The sequence below is a fragment of the Haliaeetus albicilla genome, chromosome 1, assembly GCF_947461875.1.
Source record: "Haliaeetus albicilla chromosome 1, bHalAlb1.1, whole genome shotgun sequence".
In the NCBI taxonomy this organism is placed as follows: domain Eukaryota; kingdom Metazoa; phylum Chordata; class Aves; order Accipitriformes; family Accipitridae; genus Haliaeetus; species Haliaeetus albicilla.
The window spans coordinates 19,467,439-19,486,048 of NC_091483.1; the positions used below are offsets into that span (position 1 = coordinate 19,467,439).

Here is an 18,610-nt window from a genome sequence, read left to right on the forward strand (position 1 = left end):
ATTTGTCATGCATTGAGCTGCATTCTTAAACCCTGGGTTCACTCGTGGGGCTGGGTAGTTTGTGTGGTATTCCAGTCATCTGCTGATAGATTAATTACTCCTCTGGCAGATAGTTACCCCAGCCTTTCCTGCAGGCATAGGCATATAATTGGTGGTGTACCCCCTGAAGCAGGAAGCGTTACACTGACAAAGATACTGAGGCAGTCAGGAGTGTCACTGATGTTTCCTTTCTGGCAGAGCTATGGATGTGTTTATCAAAAACAGAGTTAATTTGGTCTAGTTCTTCTCGTTCTGGTGGCGAGTTACTTAATAGTATAAAAATGTAGAGCAAGCAGGAACAGGAAGGGCCAGGCAGGCAAACCCTTGAGCCACGCTGATTAATGCCCCCACTTCAGTGAGCATGGGAAATGCTGCACCCAAGTAATAACAGATAAGAACTGAACAATTTGCAGTGTGTTCCAGCAGGCAACTGTTCCGAAACCAAACTTAGTAAGAAACGTGGATGCTGCAGGATGAACTGATGCAGATGGGAAATGTAATGGTGATGTTAAGTGTCATCGTTTAAAAACTCTGCAAATGTTTCGGTAAGTGTGCATGTTAAGCAATACCTGCCCAATGGGTGCAGCTGGCTGTTACCCAAGAGGGCTCCCTGGCAAGGCTACCTGTTGCCAAAGAAGAAGGAGTTTCAGCACAGGCTGGTCTCTGCAGGGAGCACGCTGGGGGCAGACCCAGAGCACGCTTGACTCTTGTAACAGCAACTCCAAGCTGCCTGTTGCCTGTAATTAAACAAATGCCCTTGTTGCAACAGTGTCGCAGCATGGGGAAGGTGGGTTTCAGCCCGAAGCCGCAGGCTTGCCGAGCGGCACTGGTCACGGGCTCGCTGCGTGCTGCTGTGACTCCGTTTTCCTGCAGTGGAGGCCCACGGTGGGATGTCAGGTGGACATCTCGCCCCTCGAGCAGCAGCGGTGGCGGGGGTTCAACGCGGAGCGATTTTCCAGCCTGCTGGCTTTGCACGCAGCTGCCCCGGGGGTGGCATGGGCAAGGCAGAAAGCTGTAGAAGTTGGCTGGCCAGCCGCAGCATGCTGCGGTGCTGGAAAGGTCTGAGCAGGCGAGGAGCCGGCTTGAAACCCAGGTTCGTTTTGTAGCGGTTGGGGCCGTCGGGAGAGCACCTCCAGGTGCCTCAGCGCTGATTTCAGCCACCGCAGGGTGGCGAGGCTCGAAGAGCAGGGCTGCGCTACGGAGATGCTATGGCAGCCCGAAGGCCCTTTCGCAGAGCAAGGAGGCTCTCGGCGCCGGCTGCTCACGACACGCCTGCCCTTCCCGCAGGGAAGCGGAGGGCTGCACCCCCGGGCCGGGCCGGGCCCGCCCTCCGCGGGGGTGGTGCCGCCGGCGGCGCGGCGGGCCGGCAGCCGAGGATGCCGCCGCCGCCGCTGCTGCCGCTGCTTCTGCTGCTACTGCCGCCGCTAGCGGAGGGGCGGCGGGCGGCGATGCTGCGGATGGGCCTGCGGGGCAGCCCCCGCGGGGAGGTGAGCCCCGCTTTCCTCTCCCTCACCCTGGACGCCAGCCTGGCCCGGGACCCGCGCTACGTCGCCTTGCTCAGGTGAGCCGCCCACCTCCCCTTTTAGGCGAAGGGAAAAGGGCCCGGGAGGGGGCGGAAGGGTGCCCCGGAGCGGCGGGGAGAGTTCCCCGGCAGGCAGACAGGTCCGCAGCCGCGGGGAGGGGAGTCCGGGCATCCCGGCGGGGAGCCGGCGAAGGCGCTGCTGCCCGGCGTGCTCCGGGGGGCAGGGCGGGGGAGCGGGCTAGGGGGAACGGAGAGACCCCATCCCTGGAGCTGGGGCCCGGGGAGGCTGCTGGATTCCCTCTGCTTCGGGATTCACCAATTTCATCCCCCCGGGGCAGCAAGGCGGTACCTGCCGTGGGTGCGAGCTGCGCCGTTTCGCTGGTGCTCGGGAGTGAGTGGCAGGGCTGGGTGGATGGAGGGAGGGCGCAGCTCGGGTGGTGCTCCCTGGAAGCAGCACGGGGATAAATCTGGGAGAGGAGCTGCTCTGCGAGCAGAAAAAAAGAAGGAAACTGCCGAGCAGAGGGGTTTCTTGAGGCAGGGCTGGGGGCTGCTAGCCCTGCTGCTCCACGAGGTAAAAATCATCAGAGTCCTCGAGCAGCTTTGCAGACATTTGGCAGAGTGCTGTCAACATAAAGTCAACTAAACGCTGAGGAAGGTCTGTTACCATCAAAGCTGAATCGAGAGATCCTAAAAATGAAGCCTTTTTTCCACCTTGGGTAACACTGAACAACTCTGGGCTGCCAAGTGATGGTGTTCCCTGCCTGTTCTTTCGGCTCTGAACTCTCTCTTGCCTTTTCTTCCCTGCTTTTTCGCTATTTTTGTTGTACTCTGTTCCTTTTGATTCTACCTTTTTTGGAAGCTATCTTAGTTATTTCCTTTTCATCTGTCTGATCCCGTTTTTCAGCCCCATGGTATTTCTCCAGTCCTGATTTCCCTCCTCCCACCACTTTCATCTTTTTCTCCTCACCTTGGTGAGGAGAAAGGTGACACTAGCTTTATTGGAAAGTGCTCAAGTCTCCAACTTCCAGCCCCCACCACACACCTTGGGGTTCAGTCTGGGGCTGGCCCCACCACCACAAGGAGTGGGAAGTACTTGGTGGCCTCTAATCTGCTGTGTGTCACCACTGAGCAGATAGTGCTTCTGCGCCCAGCATCCTCCGATGCCTTGCGGTTTCCCTCGGCAAAGGCCGGATGTCGATGTTGCACATCCTGCACATGGTGTGCGCAAGTTGCAGAGGCAGAGCTTATGTTATTTTATAAACCTGCTTTGCTAAAGCTAACGCTTGTCCCAGCGTGGACTCTTAATCTCACTTGGGTACAAAAGCAATTGCTTTGGCTGTCATTGATGGAAATTGGGGCTGAAGGTGTAAAGTTCCTTCTCACAGCACTGGTATATTAGTTCTGTATGAACAAAACCAAAAAATCTAGGGGAGAAGGGTGCTTAGGACAAAAAAAATACCTGTTTTGAAGTATTGCCTTACTTTGCCCCCAGGATCTGACTCCCTGTCCATGAGAGTGTTCCCTGGGGCACGTCTCCCCCTCGCTGCCTTGCTGTTGCTCTCCTGGCCCACTCGGCTGGCAGCGTCTCTGTTGCATGGTGCAGAAGGCTGGGGCGCAGATCCAGTGAGGGGACAGGAGTGCCCTGAGGCTATTGGGTAGCCCCAGGTCACCTAATGCAGCACATCTCTCCGAGCAATTGCCATAGTCTGCATGAGTGTAACGTTTCTTCTGTTTCTTGACATCCCTTCCTCAGCAATCCCAAACTGCGTGCCCTGGCGACGGCCCTGTCCCCAGGCTTCCTGAGGTTTGGCGGCACCGAGACAGATTTTCTCATCTTTGATCCCAACAAGGATTCAACTTTGGAAGAAAAAATTCTCTGGGAACTTCAGGCCCAGCAAGGTAAAACGGGCATCAATGTGTTAGGCTCAAAACTATCCTGGGTTTAGGAGGTGGCTTTAATGCAGGCTAGGGATGCCACAAGGGCATGGTGGCGGTACTGGGGGTCTTCCACAGAGTCAGCATTGCTCTCCTCCATGGAGAAGAGATCTGTAGACCTTCAGCACAGTGTGTGGGAGGAGCTGTGCCAGCCATGAGAAACGGAGGAAAGGCGCGGGGAACCTCAAGTCCACCCCAGTACCTGCTGGGACTCTCCCTTTGCTGCCTTGTGCTCCTCACAGCAGCCTCAGGAGCTCCCCCTGCTGCCTGGGAGGCAGTCAAGGTCAGCTCAAAAGTTGTGGTTTCTTTATGAAAATTAAGTAAGAGATGAAAGAAATAATGTGATGAGAACAGAGTGTCTGTTTTCTTTATCTTGGCCAAAGCCAGAGCTAGGCTGGGGGCACAGCCTTGCCCTCCTCTTGCTTCGACGTGGTAAGTGCAAACCCACCAGACCACTGCTAACTGCTTGAGCTTGGTCCTGGTGCGTGAGGTTTCCCACTGCATTAAAGTCCATTTCTTCCTTTAACTCAGCAAAAGCACATAAACCCTTCTAGAGGTGTTTCAGATGAAAAAAATTCCCATCTGTTCCTGTGGTACATAGCACAACGGTGCAATTGTACATCACTGTACAACTGGTGATACTCAGTTTTGAAGTCAAGTGGTACTTTTCCCCCTGTACCACTTTGCTGAGTGGCCTCCTCGTCTCTGGGTAACTGTGACTCTGGCTCATGCCTTCATGTCTCGTTAAGGCTTGTTCCTGGTTTGCATGCGGAGAAAAAACATGAGCTTTGAAGAAAAAGTGTCTTACAACTCCTGCCAGCATTGCTGTTGGAGCCACGTGGGGCAGTCAGAGCTTTTCCCTGCATGAGATGGGCAGCGTGGGGAGCATTGCCCTGTATCTGCCCACAGCAAGGCAGGCCAGGAACCCTGCCGAACCGCTGCATGCTGGGGTGGCTTATCTGCTCCTCGGGTGTTGCAGCCTGTGCTTTGTCAGCTCGCTGGAACGAGGGTTTCCGGATGGTGCTCCAGCTAAAATAGTTTGTTGGGGTGTGACCACCATGATATCAGCCTCCAGAAGCACAGCTCAGTCTTCCCCCACCCCCCCAATCTCCATCACCTTAAATTGGGAAATATACATTATATATATATAATATATACATTTATGCATCACGCCAGCCCTCTTTTTCTATGTGGTTAATATTGCAAAAGTAGGGGTGCATTTCACAGAAGTGCATGACAGGCTCTCAGCCTGGCACCAAGCAGTTGTGCTTCCTCCTGAGGGATGCAGCCCTTTGTATGCTGGACCCTGACTGCGAAGACGAGGACTTAATTGCTATCAACCTTCTGCCCTACAGAGGCTTGTGGCTCAAGGCCTGCATTTGCTGCTGTTGAGAAGCTGCTGCTGGCCCAGTGGCCCAGCCAGGAGAAGCTGATTCTTGCAGAGCATAACTGGAAAAAGCACAAAAACACCACCATTACAAGTAAGAGTTTGATGGATTTTTCTGCTAGGGTTTATAACCAGGGGGCTGCAGATCCCTGCCCTGTAGTAAAAGGGTCGTAGGCTGTTAGGAGCTGTAACCACTAAAAAAGAAACATTTCACCCACTTAGAAAAATATTCATAGAAATCTTTTTCTACTGTCTACCACCTCATATTTAGTGGTATTCAGCTGCTGCAGGAGTTGGGAGGATATCAACACCTTGCAGGATGGTGTGTAGTAAGGTCTGGACTCTTTTGTCTGGCTGGGAGAGCTTGGCACATCTGCAGCACCAGGCTAAATAAATACAGGCAGTACAGATTGTCGCTTGGCCAGAGCACAACTAGCATGCTGTAACCTTGAGGTAAACATCCTCCCTTTCTGCTCCGTGCAGGAAATACACTGGATATTCTCTACAGCTTTGCAAAATGCTCAGGGTTTCACCTGATCTTTGGGCTCAATGCCTTGCTGCGGAAAGATGGCTTGCAGTGGGACAGCTCGAATGCCCGGGTGCTGCTGGACTACTGTGCCTCGCAGAGGTACAACATCTCCTGGGAACTCGGGAATGGTAAGTGCAAAGCCCGCTTGTGGGCCAGGCCAGTGGTCACCTGGAAAGGTACTTATGGGCTGGTAATTTTGCATGTTTTGGATGATGGCCCCTAAAGGCAAGGTGATGTTTTATTGGAAAGCATTAAGGTCTTAATCTGCAAGGAGGGATTTCACAGAAGGTCCAACAAATGAGCTAATTGAGACGATATTGCCGCTTCTACTGTGGCTCTGAGATGAGGTGAACAATGCCTCACAAGATGCAGGACGTCACCTATGGGGACTGGCTGGGACAGAGTGCTGGAGAGCAGCAGGCTGCATCACCCAGGCTTTCAGGTTCATGCTCGTCGCCTTCAAATATCTCACCCGTACTGTGCCAGATCGTGTGAAGCCATAGGGCACTGCTACTCCCCAAGAGGAATGAGCTGCCCTATTTTGTGCCCCAAAACCAGAGCAGGATGCTGATGCACATGTGTCTTCCCCAGAGCCCAATAGCTTCAGGAAGAAATCTGGCATCTACATTGACGGCTTCCAGCTGGGGCAAGATTTTATTCACTTACGCCAGCTTCTGAGTAACTATACGCTCTACCGGAACGCGAAGCTCTATGGTCCCGATGTCGGGCAGCCCCGAAAGCACACGCAGAGACTGCTGAGAAGGTAGGGGTGTGGGGCCCTGGCAGCACCACCTGGGGTGGACAGGTGTGGATAGCGGTGGCTCGTCTGCACCCAGATGGAGGGGGCATGAGGAGGCATCTGGGCAGAGTTTTAAGGATTTTCTGCTCCAAATCAATAGTAAGGATGTACAAATGGATACATCCAGTCTATTTAAGAACGAATTTCCTGCATTTTTCCTTAAATTAGAAACATGGGATTTTTTTTTTTTCCTTGACTGGGGATGACTGAAATCTTACCTGCATGCAGGACCTCAAAGCTTAAATACTCAGCCAGTTGAAACCAAGATGCTAGAAGTACTTCAGTGATCCATACACCTCTCAACTAAGCACTGTCTCTAGTGCTCTGTTAACAAGGGCTTTTCGCACTAGAAATCTCCACATCTTACACAAGCATTAATTTGTCCTCCCAGCAGCCTGCTGAGGCAGCCAGGCTGCCCAAAGCCCATTTAAAAGCCATCACAAGTGTGGCCCCAAAGCAGTTCACCATCACTACCGAAAGATGGGGGGAGAGGGGAGGGCTGTGCATGGCAGCTCACTCATGGGGACCACAACCCTTCACCGGTACCACTAATCCCCTGCTCTCCACCACATCCCCTCTGGTTGCAGCTTCCTGAAATCGGGAGGGAAGGTGATTGACTCTGTCACGTGGCACCAGTAAGTACTGCTCAGATACCATCGTCACTCTGCTTATCGGCTGTTTTCTTTACAAAATGTCAATTTTAACATCTCAACAGGAAGTAAGGGGTGAAATACCCCTTTCAGCAGTTCCTCGGGCACCTCTCTGCAAAATCCTCTACTCAGAATAAGAGAGGAATTGAGGGAGCATGTTACAGAAATGCAGAAGGTCTCCAAAGAAGCTACTTGGTGCAGAGACCCAAAAGCAGTGGCAGGGGTTTGTAACGTAGGTATAGTAGTGGGGATTGCAATGTCTGCAAGACCGTCATTTTGCTTGCTAAATATGCGTGCTGAGAAAAACAGAAGTGGGATGGCACAGCAGCTTTATTTCTCAGAAGAGCACGAGGGGATAGGTCTCGGCTCTCCCCCCGCACGAGGAGAGTTTCTGCAGCAGTTGAGCCTTTTTGCATATGCTGTGTTTCAACATGTACCAAAAGCTAGTGAGATCTGAGCAGCAGTCCAGGTTGTCTCAAAGCCCCAAGCTGCAAAACATTGCAAATAAAATGCACTTTCCTATGGGAAGAAGAAGGTGTCATATAAAAGGGAAAGAAGGTACCTCAGACTTACTCAGCAGAGATGCCTCTGCTGAACTTCTGCAAGAGCAGAATGTTTTTAACCTAAGGTATTAAATAACCCATTGGTGGCTGGGCTTTGAAACGGAGTCAGTACCCCTGACATTGGTGCTCTCCTTGGCATTAGAAAGGCTGAATCTGCTTGAGTGAAAGCTTCGCTCCCTAAAAGCAAATTCAGAGAGTCACAGATGACCCTGCTGGCAAATGCACCCAACTCCTTGTAAAAAATGCAGCAGAAGCCTTATTAGCTGATGTGTTACATGCTGCCTTTTTTCTCTATTTATCTCTGTTCGATAAAAACTAAAAGCCCTGAAGGTCTGGCTGACCCTTACTCATTGAGAAGTGCTAGCAGCTTCTCCTGCTCCCTTATGTTTGCTCTCCAAGTCAATTCAGACTGTGCATGGGTAATTCACCCTCAGATCCCACTCGCAATGCAAACAGCACCAGCACAGTCCCATCTCTTCGCTCCTGTGCTGTGGGTTAGGGATGCAGTTTTAAAGTGCTCAGGCAGGCAGTGGGGTAAGTTGGCCCCAGGGCACCTGCCATGAACTCCACATATTTGAAAGTGATTTCCATGTGAAGGTGGTTTTCCTTCTGGAGTCAAATGCGGCACGGTGACGTGCAGCAGTCAGGTAACAGCAGGAAAAGATGCACAAACTTATATTATATATATGTATACATATATGACTTATCTATGTATTTTGAGCTGCTGGCAAGGCATAAAACATATCCTCTCCCCTTCCTGGGCTGTTCTTGCCCTGTGGCTGCCTTTGCTTTAAATGGACGTGTGTTATTTTCTTTACTAATTTAGGATTATCAGGTTTTAGCTTCCTCTTGTGGCTGGAAGACTTCAGCTACTTCTGTTAGGACTGAGTGATAGCATGATGAAATGGAAAAAACACAGGGATCCCAACTTCGTGTTCTTTGTTCAGACAAACCAGACTTAAAAGCTCTTCTGCTCATGGTGGAGGGCAACCTTTATCCCACAGGGATGCCTCCATCCAATTAACCTCCAGATAGCCGAAATACTCCAACAGCGGGACAGAAGCTAGGATCTGATATTTTTAATATATATAGTTTGATACAGTAAAGCAAGTAATCACATAGGTGTGTCAGACTCCTGAGCAAGAGAAAATTTCCAGAAGCTGTCTCTTATTCAGTGATGTTTTCCTCATTCTAAATGAGTAGATGCAAAAAACCCCTACTACTTCTGTTGATCAGAATTTCCATGATATCCTGCCTCCATTGAGGTATTTATACCTGATAGTCCCTTAAATACAAACAACATACCTACACATTTGGAAAACAAAAAAAGAAAAAGAACTGGACAGAAAAATAGTGCTGTGGATAAATGTATCAAGCAACTGGGTACTTTTGTTGGTGTTTTGTACCAGTGGTGGTATTTTGGCTTAATTTTGGCTGTGGCATTTTTTTTCCATTTCCAGTTACTATGTGAATGGACGAAGTGCAACAAGGGAGGATTTCTTGAGCCCTGAAGTGCTGGATACCTTTGCCACAGCTGTACGCGAAGTCCTGGAGGTGCCTTGTTCTATTCAATCATTCCCGTGTTCAGTTTCCAGGGGTTTGGCAGAGAATCCGGAATAAAGTACAATTTCTCACTAGCAATAAACAGGGATTCTCAAAGCTTGGGTGCTGCTATCATTGTAAATTAGAAAAGAAAATTAACAATACTAATAATAAATGAGTTCCAATAGTTTGCCATGCAACAAGCATGGTGCCAGATACATCACAAACCTACAACATTCTCATTTATCGATGTAGTCATTACCCAGGGATGTAATTTATGGTCATACCCTCCACCCCAATTTCTTTGTATTTTGAGATCCAGAGAACAGCATAACTTAGAGTATACCACTACTCAGCATGAGAATAGTTACAGGACCTGGCTTTTAGTGGTGTTTGCCTTGTTCTACATGCATAGATGTGATTTTTTGGAGGGGGGGATATAAATCTGCTTCTAGTCCTTTTGATCAAAATTTCTGTGCCATCCCGGCTCAGTTGGTGTTATCCCTTAAATAGAAACGTCATGCATAGGCATTTGGCTAAAGCACAAAACTTTGATTGCCCATTATTTCAGTAGTCAAAAAAACTTAACTGTTGTCTCTTTCTCTTCTTCCCTATGCCACACCGGCCAGATTGTTGGTGGGACCGTGCCCAACAAGAAGGTCTGGCTAGGAGAGACGAGCTCTGCCTATGGAGGGGGAGCTCCCAGGCTGTCCAACACTTACGTTGCTGGCTTTATGTGAGTACCTTGTCACAGGTGTGGGAAAATTACACATTTTACCAGCTGAAGGGAGTTGCATACATGCCCCATGGGAGAGGCAGCTCCCTCAGGCTTCTTGGGGAGCACAGGCAATGGGTGGGTTGAGGACCACAACCTTCCCACCGCTCCCTATGTGCTTCCCCCATGCCTGAGGTTCAGTGTAGGCTCAGGTAATAGCAGATTCCTGTGGGAAATGGGTGATGAGAAGCATGAGAAGGTTGTATTTCTGCCCTCGAATCTGCAATGCTAACTCCGTCCGTTTGTGTGGATGGAAAGTCATTTATGAGATGGGTGTCTTTTTCCAGTGTCATCCTTCGACCACCATGAAATAACTAACCAAAGGGAAATTTAGTCATGAAAATAATTTTCCCCAAGGACTCCAGTTGTAGCATTTTGTCAAAATAAAAGAATTCAGGCTTTTCTTAGCACTGTTATCAGTTTGTAGATTCAGGGAGATAAAATTTGCATGGGAATGTGTGGTTCATGTTTTGAAAATTAACAAAAAACATGGTTGCAATGTATTTTTTTCACTCCTATAAGGCACGATGATCCTTTTCATCAGGGCCTGGTGGGTCAGCAACTCAAAGCCTGGTAACAGCAGGCACCCTTGTCACTGGTGTGATGATTTCTCTCAGCCTTCAGGCTCTCGGCCAGTTCAGGAGCATCTGCTGCTGCTCCTGGTTTCCACCACCTGCAAACGGGGAAATGGAGGAACTGCTCCCACCAGCTTGGACCTCCAGAGGTGGTCTGAAATTATTTTTTAAGGTAGTCAGTGCAAGACTCAAATTGAAATTAGTTGTGTGATTTTAAGGAAGTCAGCTTCATGCCCTAATTCTTGCTTTCCTACTTCCTTAGCTGGTTGGAGAGGGGCAACAGTGTACAGTTGAGGTTGGCGATTTCACCTGCATGTTGTTTGCCTCATTTTTTGGCAGGTGGTTGGACAAACTCGGGCTTTCAGCCAGGCAGGGGATTGACGTGGTGATGAGACAGGTTTTCTTCGGGGCAGGGACCTATCACCTAGTGGATGCCAACTTCGAGCCTTTGCCGGTATGTATGCAACCCCACTAACACCATCTGAATGCTGCATGTATTTCTGCACAGGCAACACTGGATGTGGAGATACAAGTCAGCCATTTTAAAAGCGCCTCTTTTTTTTGTAGGATGGTTGCAATTATCCTTGTACCTAAAGTTAGCTCATGTTTCATTATGGGTTCATGTATTATATATGCACAGATACAAGGTATTTAGTGCAACTGCAGGGATGCAGCTAGTCTTCATCACAGCAGAGACTGATTTCTGGGACATGATGCTCTGATTTGTATGCAGGCACTTCTGGAGTTCACAAGGCTTTTCTGGATGAACTGTTTTGGTTTGAGTACTCCTCAGCTGAGTGATGAATAGGTTTTAAACAGAAGTGATACATGGTATTGTAATAAATTATAGCCCAAGTGAAAACCAAACCAACATGAAGTCAAGACTCAAGCATTTCTTAGGTTATGAGCATATTTAGCCTTCAGTAGTGACTGAAGGATAATTAGCTGAAAACACGCATTTAGTATAGTTGGATTTATTAGGAAATAACATTCTCCTGTGATGAAACATCATTATTTGAACTATACATTGTTCTTGCATGTACAGCGTGTTTCTTTGTGCTAGTAGCACTTACCTTGGGGTGAGAGGATAGCTTCTTTCTTTTTAGCTTTACTCTCATTTTTCTGCTTCCATGTTGTGATTTTCACAAGCTCATAGAGACCATCTGAGAGGAAACCCAGCATACAGGGTTTTTCTGTCCTGCCTTTTCAGCTGGTCCCTATGCCAGGAACTGCATTGTCAGGCTTGTTGATTTGGGCTTTTTATTCCCTCATTTAAAATAGATATAATTTGGACTGAAAGGATGTGCTTTGTTCCTCACCTACAGGCAGTACAGATGCCAATCAAGATAATAATGCTTTAGAGGGAGGGAAATCCAAACCCAGGTCCAACAGTTTTAGTTAGCATGGAAATGAAGAAGCACAGCAGTGTCAGAAGACTGCACGTCCTTGCAGAGGGGCTGAGCATGCAGGCTGATAGGAAAAGTCACTTCCCCAGGCTCATGGTGAGTCAGGAGAGAAACGCGACAGTTTTCCTTCTAGGAAAACCTCAAAGACAGACAGACAGATGAGTTGGGAGAAGCTCTCTGAAACCTGTCAGCTGGAGCACATCCTTCCCTGGGGCTGCACTCAGAGAAGTGATACTGTACAATGCAGCCTGCCTGCAGCCTCCTCGTCCCAAAACACATCTGCACAGACCACGTGCTCTCTTTGGTATGGGCATGGACTTCACAGAGGAAAAGTAGCTGTCAAGATGTAAGAAAAAGCAGACCTGGAAAAATGAGTCTGCACTGGGCATAACCTTGCTCTCAGGCATTGTCGTGGGGTGTAAGAGGGTTTACTCATGACTGGCATTCAGAAATTAATCTTGAGACCTGTTCAAAAGCACAATGCTAGTGAAAGGCATAAAAGTTGTCACGGGCTTCTTCCCAGCATTGCGCCTGTGGATTGGGCACAGGCTTTCCTGCAGGAAGGGCAACTCATCCCCTGCGCATTCAGCCCTGAGGTGCTCTGTACCCTGCAGAAGGGCTTTCCAAAATGCAGTCTCTCCCCCACAGAAAGAGCTCTGAGATTTGCATGTGAGGGGGAAAATGACTCTAAGGTACCTTGCAAACACAGTGGCTCTGCAGCCTGGAGGCAGGGTTTTCTCTTTAGCGATGCTGTTTGTGGGAACTTAAATAGATAGGGTGAAAAACTTGGTAAAGCAAAAAATTATGGGAGGGAAAAACCCCTGAAATTACTGACAAAATGAACGTTATGTTAAACACCGTGTGGAGTACCTGGCGTGTATACAAGTGCTTACGCATGGTTTTGTGCCTCCCAGGACTACTGGCTCTCGCTGCTCTATAAGAAGCTGGTGGGTACCAAGGTGCTGCAGGTCAGCCTGGCAGGAGCCGACGAGAGGAAGCTCCGTGTCTACCTCCACTGCACAAACACCCTCCAGTAAGGCTCCAGAAAGGGCAAAATATCCCAGAAACTGAGCCCGTGGCCACCCCCAGGCCAACAAAAGCAATCTGGGACACACGTTGTTTCTGTGAAACCTGTTTCTCTCCTGATCCCAACCATCATCTTCTCTTGCCTTGGCAGCCCAAAGTACAGAGAAGGGGACGTGACTCTGTTTGCCTTAAACCTCTACAACATTACCCAACATTTGCAGCTACCAAATTACTTACTGAGTAAGCACGTGGATCAGTACCTCTTACTGCCTCATGGGAAAGAGAATATACTTTCCAGGTAAGCATGCAATTCCTACTGTCTCTGTAGAAAGGATTGTGAGTAGGGTTAGATAGCCTCTACAACCTCACCTTGTTCAATTTGCAAGGCAAGGGGGAAGAGGTTACCATTCAGTCATCTGGGGGTTTTTTCAGAAAGGTCTGATTTCTGTTAAATCGGGTCTCCTAAAATCTAAAGCTGAAAGCTTGCTAAGGTACAAGGACACTTGTCTGATGTTAATTGGGAAGCTTTTTCCTAGCAGGCTTCAGGGCTCTGGATCAGCTACTAAAGTCCTTTTTCTTTTGCACAAGCACAGCTATATTGCTTTCTCAAGTGCTGGCTCCTGATCTACAGCAATGTGTTCAGGCTTTGTACGGTTTCTTTCATTGTTACCGCTAATGCATTAGCATGGGAAGGATCTGCTCTGTGGGCATAGAAGGTATCTTAATATTTGCAGGAGGAAAACCAATCAAAATTGGTACTTTTCAAAGCCTCTTCTGCTGTTAACATCACTAAAAGAGTAAGAAATGTACTTTTCAACTTGCTTGTGCCGGTACTCTAAAGGAGTCCTTGCAGAGGGAGTGCAGCAGATGGTCTCTGTGTGTGCACGCACAAACCCTGAAGGGAAGTTTAGTTTGGCTTTGGGCTGAGTTTATGTTTACACTCAGGTCCAGAGCTGTTTGTGCTTGATGGCAAACAGAGCACAGCTGCTCAAACAGTCTCTCTGTCCCTCTCCAGGTCTATTGAGCTGAATGGCCATGTGCTACGGATGGTGGATAACAAAATGCTGCCAGAGCTTACCGAAAAACCCCTTGGTCCTGGCAGTGTACTTGGCCTTCCAGCCTTCTCTTACAGCTTTTATGTTATCAGAAATGCCAAAGCTATTGCTTGCATTTAAGTGGTTAATACACGTGCACAGGATAAATGTAAAGCACTTGGCTAGTAGGAAATTTAATGCTAGAAATTCACGTTTCTACCACAAGTTTTAATTCTGGCAAGGGATGCAAATGTGGCAGCACTGGTACAACCTGTGGGCTGGGGAAGACATGAGATCCTGCTGGGTAATTTGTACATGACAGATGCTCGTTAAGCTCCTGGGAGAATTATCCAGGTAGGGCAAACCCAGGCAGGGGCTGGTTTTGCTCTCGGTCCAGCCTGGGTTGCTGCGCTCGAGCACAAGGCAGCTCTGTGCGTGGCATAGAGAAAGGCATCAGCTTCTCATGCTGCACTTGTGGTTCTGCCAGCTGGGAGCTGCAAACTCCTCTCTCCCTCTCATTTCTGCAAGCGTAGCTCTTAAAGCAGTTCCTTCAAAAGCTTGCCTTCAGAGAGGATGAGCAGGGCGTTTTATTTTAGCTGTACAGCTGTGATTTTACTGCATCGTGCAGGGAAGCCTGAGGAGGGGTTGTGGTTGCTGAGGGCACTTCGGGGTGGAAAGCTGGGACCCACAAAGCAAAGTGAGGTCGGGGTCCCTGCAGGGGAAAACACCTTGCCGAGAACCCAGGTCCTCCATGGGATTTGGGGCAGCGCCGCACATTTTTCCCAAGCTAGGAGAGTTCAGTCGCAAGATGGAGCTGCAGCCACGTGCTTTCCAAAGGCAAGTTTTTGCCGCAGGAAATGCAGGCTGTTCCTGCAGGGTGGTCTGCCTCTGCCCTCACACATTTCATCCCCAGGAGGGAAGGAGAGGAGGCCACCAGCACCGTGTCAGTGGGCTGCACGGTTAGGGCTCACGACTCCTCAACCTTCACCACCCTGCAGGTGGTTCAGCTGGAAAGGACTTCCCTGAACCTATAGCTGCAGGTGGAGCTCTGCTTTACACTCCCTAACTCGCTCAGGTCCCTCCCGTCCTCCAGGAAACGGGAGAGTAAAGAGACTGAGCAAACCACCCACCCCTCGACCACCAGAAGGACATCAGGGGCCTTAGAGCACCCTGGGGACAAACCTGCCAGGCCAGGCTGACATCCCTCCCGCTGGGGAAACAGCCATTTTGGCCAGAAATCTGTGTTGGTGGTGGCTTTTCTCCCTGGCCGTGTCGTCCCTGCGCGGGTCCTGCTGCATGCAGTTCGGTCTGCCGCTGGCACGCAGGCTGCCAGTCTGCAGCGTAGCAAAATGCCTCAGAGAATACCTGTGGTCTCCCACACATGTTTATTTGCATCGCCTTATGATATTTTGAGCACAGTAGGGGAATACGTCACCACCACACCACTCTATTTCCCTTTTTAAGCTTTAAAAGGATGCTACCAGCTACATGGGGTTTCAACATGGGGGGGGGGGGGGGGACGAAGACTTTAAAAAACAGATGTACTTTTGAAGCTGTGATGGAAAACTGCACAATAAAAAGCTTATATTTAAGTTCAGTGTGTCAAGGAAGTGTTTGCATCCACAGCGCAGAGCATAAAATGGAGTGGAAAGTCTTACATACAGTCAACATATAGTTAATAATATATAAGTTACAACTAAGACATGAAAGTTATTGTTTGGCTGGTAGCTTCTTTTTAGAACTTTTCTAACAGTTTTGTTTATTCCAATGCTTGTGACTTTTGTATTTGAAGATTTTAATTAAAGTGATTTATACCAGCTTTTGGCAATCTTCCTTTTTTTTTTTTTTAAGACTCCTACATTTCTTTTGGTCATATATCATCTGCGCTTTTTACGATTTTCAACAAGAGTACCCAAGTAAATAAAAATTAAAGAAATCATAGCCAGGTTGGTGTGTTTCAACTGTAGTTGATGACCAGTTCAGAAGCCCTCCACCCCACTGACTCAGACACAATACGTGGGCTGATGATTGGCATGCAGGAACTACTAGGAGGGGTACAGGGATGTCTGGATGTGCAAATGACAGTTGCAAGAGTGCAAATGACAGTTGCTCTGGCTTCACCTCCCAGCCACGTCTCCTTCTCTGAGCACAAGGCCTGGTTCTTCATATGGTGGGGTGGCGAGAGGTGTGATTTACAGCTCACATACCTGCTTTCAACTTAAAAAACTCTACACACATGCAGATGACTTCTCTTTACAAAGTGTATATTAAGCTGATAGCTACTGTTAGGTCTGTACAAGGAAAGCAGGAGGGAGAGCAGCGTAGGAAACGAGATACTAGATCCCAGTACGCCAAGACAGGTACAGTCAGAACCAGAGGTGAACATTGCCCTTGCAGGACCCATCTGCACCAGCAACTCCTGCCCCATAGGCACCTTATCTCTAGGACTTTTTGTGCTCTGTGAATGTTGTAAACCTTGGCATCTCCACCTTAAATGTCAATATATATGCACATACACACACACTTATCTGAGACCAGGAACAACGATTCTCTCTCGCACAAGTTCCAGTTTACTTTTGCATTTTTGATTCTGGAGCTTGGATTACTCACCTTGGATTTACTGTAAATCAGTTCCTGGAAGGTGGAGTAAGTTGTGTCATGAGACCTTTGTACAGGGGATCATTTAATGTATGCAAAAATACAGAAACTGATAATCTCCTTAGAATCAGGGCAATTTGACCATCAACTTAGATTTGACTCAAACAAGACAGTGGGGCCTTAACAGCTTTTGGTGATTTTTCAAAGTCTGAAATGTGCTATGCCCTAGATTTTTTTCAGAGAGGGTCCAGGCCACCTTATAACGAATATAAATCTAGTGACAGTAAGTTTGCTTTTCTGCTTTACTTTCATGAGCTCCTTAAAAATTGTCTGCAGGAAGTCCAGAGTTTGCTCACCACATCACACATTAAAAAAAAAAAAACCAACCCAAAAAACCCCGCCCACAGCGTCTGCACAGGAGCACCCACTCGGTGAAAATCAGAGTATTGGAGTTCCTACAGACACAGCAGGCAGAAAGCCTGTGGGTGCGTATTGCCGGGACTTGTTTGCTGCCCTCCAAGATGCACTGGTCAAACACACCTTAGGCACTGGTCCGTACCTGAATAAAGCCCATGATGACTGACCTTGTCACCATGAAACAGAGCCAAGGTCACATTAGTTACACTCCATCAGAGTTGAGTAACTGTTTCTTTTATGGTCCTGTGCAAATCCTTTTACTGCCATCGAGTACTGCTCATTAAAACAGCGAATGGGAAGATGCGAAAGTCACTTCTCTATCGCATTGGTTTTTTACTTCCTCCTGGTAGTTAACATTTAGGGAAATTAAAGTTCAAAATGGTTTCCCTTGGTTTTTGTCAGTGTGTCAGTCGTTCAAGCTGAAGGAAGTGTGGAATGAAACAGGGACACTGAATTCTCCAAGGAATCTTTCAGCAGCACATCTGCGGACATTTTATCACTGAAACCATACCATGCAAGACAAAATTTTTATGGCTCTGTGCAAAGCTCCCCTCCCTCCCCAGTTTATGCAATAATTCACGTAAGATGGTGGGAGAACTGAGTGAATAAAGACAGAGATCCAAAAGCCATACATGAAATCATAAATTTTTATTAACTCAAGTCTGGAAAGGTTTGGGAGATGAGACATATGCTGATGCATGAACACGTATGTCTTGATGATTGTTATAAACGCTCGTGACAAATTGGAGGAGCCAATTTGTATTGAATAAAAAAAATCGAATTTATTAGCAAGCGATAAGAGAGCAAAACAGCGCTGGCCGGCCGGGGAGGCAATGCTCCGCCACAGGCCCGCAACTTTATGTTACCGTTACATTCCTTATATACATTTCATGTACCCCCTTTCTTGTAAGTCTCCGCCTTGTCCTGCTTCTTCTTTCCTCATTTGTGCAGGTCTGTTACTATGTAGATTTGGTAAATTTTCTCAAGGATGAGTATCCTTTGATGTACAATGTCTTTTGATGTGGAGAAATACAGTCTTTGTTAATTGCAGCTGTTGTCCTTCCTCTCCTTATCTAGTAAGTTATAGCCATTGCTTTCCTTCCCCTTATCTAGTAAGTTATAGCCATTGCTTTCCTCCCCCCTTATCTAGTAAGTTATAGCCATTGCTTTCCTCCTGTGACCCGTGACCTTCACGCATCACTTAAGCAAGTTTTTGTTATTTACACAAGGCATATGTTAACTCTCAATATGTCTCTTCACCCTTCTCGATTTCATGAACAAAGTTAACCCATTCATTACAATGATGATATGTTTGATGACATACAGTCACCTATGGGATTTCAGCAAATAGCATGGAAGATTTTGAAGATATTTAGTAGTAAAAACAGAACACATGATTTTAGCGAGGCGCTGAGGTAAAGTAACTAAAGATTACAAAATTTATTCAATTTGTGCGTCCTGTTGCTTCGCCACTGGTCCCCCTCGGGTGTTCTGTCAGTATTCACTGCTCGAAGCCGACGGCAGGCGAAGCTCCAGCCTCCCTCACACCCCGTGCCTTGGCTACGCTCCTCAGTGTCCGTGCCAGGACCACGGCAGGCCGATTCTTCCCGATACCTGCCGGGCCCCGCGGCCTACGGGGTCACGGCTGCTTCAGCGCCGCCAGGGCGGACTCTGCCCGGCCTGAGCAGCAGTGTCGATTCCCGGGAGTGAGGCCCCAGGCAGCAGGCTCCAAGCCTGGCGGAGCGGCGGCCCCGGCCCCGGCCCACCTCAGACCCGGCCCCGGCTCCCTCGGACAGGTAAGACGAGGGCGCTG

General features: G+C 48.4%; 1 protein-coding gene across 2 annotated transcripts; it reads left to right on the top strand.

Moving 5' to 3' along the window:
• Positions 1-1,388: 1,388 nt before the first annotated feature.
• On the top strand, positions 1,389-15,605 carry HPSE (heparanase). Of its 2 annotated transcripts, XM_069780866.1 has the most exons (12): positions 1,389-1,600; positions 3,315-3,460; positions 4,852-4,977; positions 5,367-5,540; positions 6,004-6,175; positions 6,799-6,846; positions 8,885-8,978; positions 9,596-9,702; positions 10,656-10,770; positions 12,637-12,755; positions 12,900-13,046; positions 13,764-15,605. In XM_069780866.1, exons 1-12 carry the CDS (start codon positions 1,416-1,418, stop codon positions 13,921-13,923), a joined length of 1,593 nt encoding a protein of 530 aa, XP_069636967.1. In that variant the 5' UTR covers positions 1,389-1,415; the 3' UTR covers positions 13,924-15,605. The 2 variants fall into 2 exon arrangements, with proteins under 2 accessions (XP_069636967.1, XP_069636976.1); XM_069780875.1 differs by lacking the exon at positions 6,799-6,846.
• Positions 15,606-18,610: the final 3,005 nt, after the last annotated feature.

Excerpts from the sequence above, each read along its gene's own strand:
- HPSE (XM_069780866.1), top strand. The coding sequence starts at position 1,416 with ATGCCGCCGCCGCCGCTGCTGCCGCTGCTTCTGCTGCTACTGCCGCCG. Across the intron at positions 5,541-6,003 it reads CTCCTGGGAACTCGGGAATG|AGCCCAATAGCTTCAGGAAG; the intron begins GTAAGTGCAAAG and ends TGTCTTCCCCAG. Across the intron at positions 13,047-13,763 it reads AAAGAGAATATACTTTCCAG|GTCTATTGAGCTGAATGGCC; the intron begins GTAAGCATGCAA and ends GTCCCTCTCCAG.